The 2307-nt window shown below is 41.2% G+C and overlaps 2 protein-coding genes across 5 annotated transcripts in view; both read left to right on the top strand.

Annotated features, from left to right (window-relative positions):
- The window catches only part of LOC118426523 (leucine-rich repeat-containing protein 74B-like), a 61120-nt gene extending 59227 nt beyond the window's left edge, over window positions 1-1893 (top strand). For all 3 annotated transcript variants that reach the window (XM_035835984.1, XM_035835983.1, XM_035835985.1), the window contains 2 exons: window positions 258-395; window positions 1778-1893. In XM_035835984.1, coding sequence (XP_035691877.1) covers window positions 258-395; window positions 1778-1867 — 228 coding nt within the window. In that variant the 3' untranslated portion in view covers window positions 1868-1893. The remainder of the gene's footprint in view (window positions 1-257; window positions 396-1777) is intronic.
- LOC118426514 (coiled-coil domain-containing protein 157-like) overlaps window positions 1-2307 on the top strand; it is a 1184186-nt gene that overhangs the window by 841366 nt on the left and 340513 nt on the right. The gene's annotated exons all lie outside the window — the stretch shown is intronic.

Here is a 2307-nt window from a genome sequence, read left to right as displayed (position 1 = left end):
CGCAAAGCTGCTACTTCGGGGGAATATGCTATCCCGGATATATCCGGGCACGGCACACAGGACATGTATATGTGTGCCAGATATATCCGTTTTTGGCAGTTTAAGGGTTAACAAGTATGGTCACCACAACCAGTTTGGTACTCCATGATTACAGAAATTGCCAATCAGGACAATTTTAAGTCTGCCAACCTTTGACTTTGAAATCAGAATAACTGAGCATATCTCCGAGTCATTTTATGTTTTTTTCTCGCCCTCAGACAATCGCGCAGGACGTGCTGACGGCCCTGAGGATGCACATCGAGAAGCGCGGGCTGCGAATGTGGGACGTGTTCCGAGCAATGGACGAGGACGGCAGCATGACCGTTTCCCGCGAAGAGTTTAGGGTTGGAATCAGGGTGAGGAGTCCCTCCGAGTCTTTACCCTGACCCCAATCCTGAACCCTTCAACTTGCTGTATTGGTAAAAAAAGAAGTAACGGGGTGTTTGCACTCTTTGAAATGAATGTACCGTAAATCATGAAAATTTTGCAGTGGTTTTATGTTTGCAGTGTCCACTGCAAAGATGCTTTTTAAAAGTATACTGTAGACATGTTTCAACACTGAGTTTCAAACACCACAGAGGCTTCCTTCTCCCTGACCTTCCACAGAATAAAACCACTGCAAAATTGAATGAATTTACGGTACACATAACTGTTGTGTGACTGTGGTACGCAGTGCTGGATGGTTAGATATGGAAGTTCCCAGGTACATCCCAGGTAATCTTGACTTTGTATGATGTAAGGCCACAGCAAGTAGATTTATGTAGTATTATTTACTAAAACTACACTCAAAGGATACCACCTTGGTGTTACTTCTACAACTTCAGTCAAGACTGTCACATGACATATTTTCCCATTTTTGGTATTTTCCTGTTATGTTGACCATGTTGCCATTGGGGGACGAAATTTCTTTTTTTTTACTTTTGAATTCCGGTAAATATCAATGCACGAAAATTATGATTTTAAGGAAACATTATTTGAAATAACCTTTAAGATTGTTTGAAAAAATCTCAACATTGAAGAATCTCAAGATTATTTTAAAAAAATCTCAAGAGGGTAACTGAGATGGCCGACTGTAACATGTAATCTAACACTTTTCTAAGTACAGAGTTGGAAGAAAGGATGTCATGGCAGTATGTTCCTTTAAGAAGACTACTGTAAGTTTTAAGACTTTGGTGGGGCCTGTATCGTCTTTCGGAAGGGGCGTAAAATGGGTCTCCGTGTTCAAAGAGTTTCCTGTGAAAAGGGGATGGGCCAGAAATATAACCTGTAGAAATATAACCTGCTACTGCAGCAGCAAGGAAACTTGCTGACCTCTGTGCCTCTAGGCACTACAAGGGTAACAGGGCTCAAAACACCACCTGCATATGCATGTTAGTGCAGGTAAAACTGGAGCTGTGCAGGTATTTGTGATGTCTACCTGCACCTAACCTGCACTGGCCCAAGTACTTGGTTTTATACTAATGTCCTATGATTTAGGCGTATATGGATTGTTATTAGCTGTATTGACTGTTACCACCTATAAAGTACATTTTGTATAAAAGGAAAAATAGCAATGATTGCTAACAATTTAAGTATGATCCATACTTCCTAAATTCTGAATGGTGCAGGTAAAATTTGTCTGGTGCGGGTAATTTTCAATGTTACCTGCACTGGAAAATAGTATTTCGAGCCCTGGGTAACAACATCATCATTGCCATAGGTTACAACAACAACAACAATGATTCCTATCCTCCAACAGAACACAGGTATTGAGCTGGAGGATGAAGAGCTGGATGTGCTGATTGACTATCTGGACAAGGATGGAGATGGAGACATTGACTACGAGTGAGTAATAGTGATAGTGATAGTCAGATTGATCCAGTTGGTCCAATCTAGTTTAGCTCACTGAAGAGCAGTTCTTCCACTGGTTGTTGACAGAGGAGACACGCTGTGCACAATTTTTACAGGTTTATTGTACTGGGTATATTCACAGAGCTCTTTTCAACAAGTGCAATTAAGGCCACACCAATTTTATATGTTGTTTCTTGGATTTTTTCAGAAACAAATTGGGTCGGTCGATGGGGAAAAAAAATTAAAATTTTTTTTTGCAAAAAGTCGGGGTTAGGAGAGATCAAGGGGCTTACTCAAGCTACACAATAGAAAAAAACAACATTTCAACATTTAGGGGGTCCCTGGTAGCCTCTACCAGGCTCCGTGGATCGGTAGAATCATTATCCTCGTGGTGAGGAAATGTACTCTTCTGGCCGGCTAACTCCCCTAGCGTACTAT

The sequence above is a fragment of the Branchiostoma floridae genome, chromosome 11 (assembly GCF_000003815.2).
Source record: "Branchiostoma floridae strain S238N-H82 chromosome 11, Bfl_VNyyK, whole genome shotgun sequence".
NCBI classification, from domain to species: domain Eukaryota; kingdom Metazoa; phylum Chordata; class Leptocardii; order Amphioxiformes; family Branchiostomatidae; genus Branchiostoma; species Branchiostoma floridae.
Note: the sequence above shows the minus strand (reverse complement) of the source record. Positions and strands in the feature narration are given on the sequence as shown.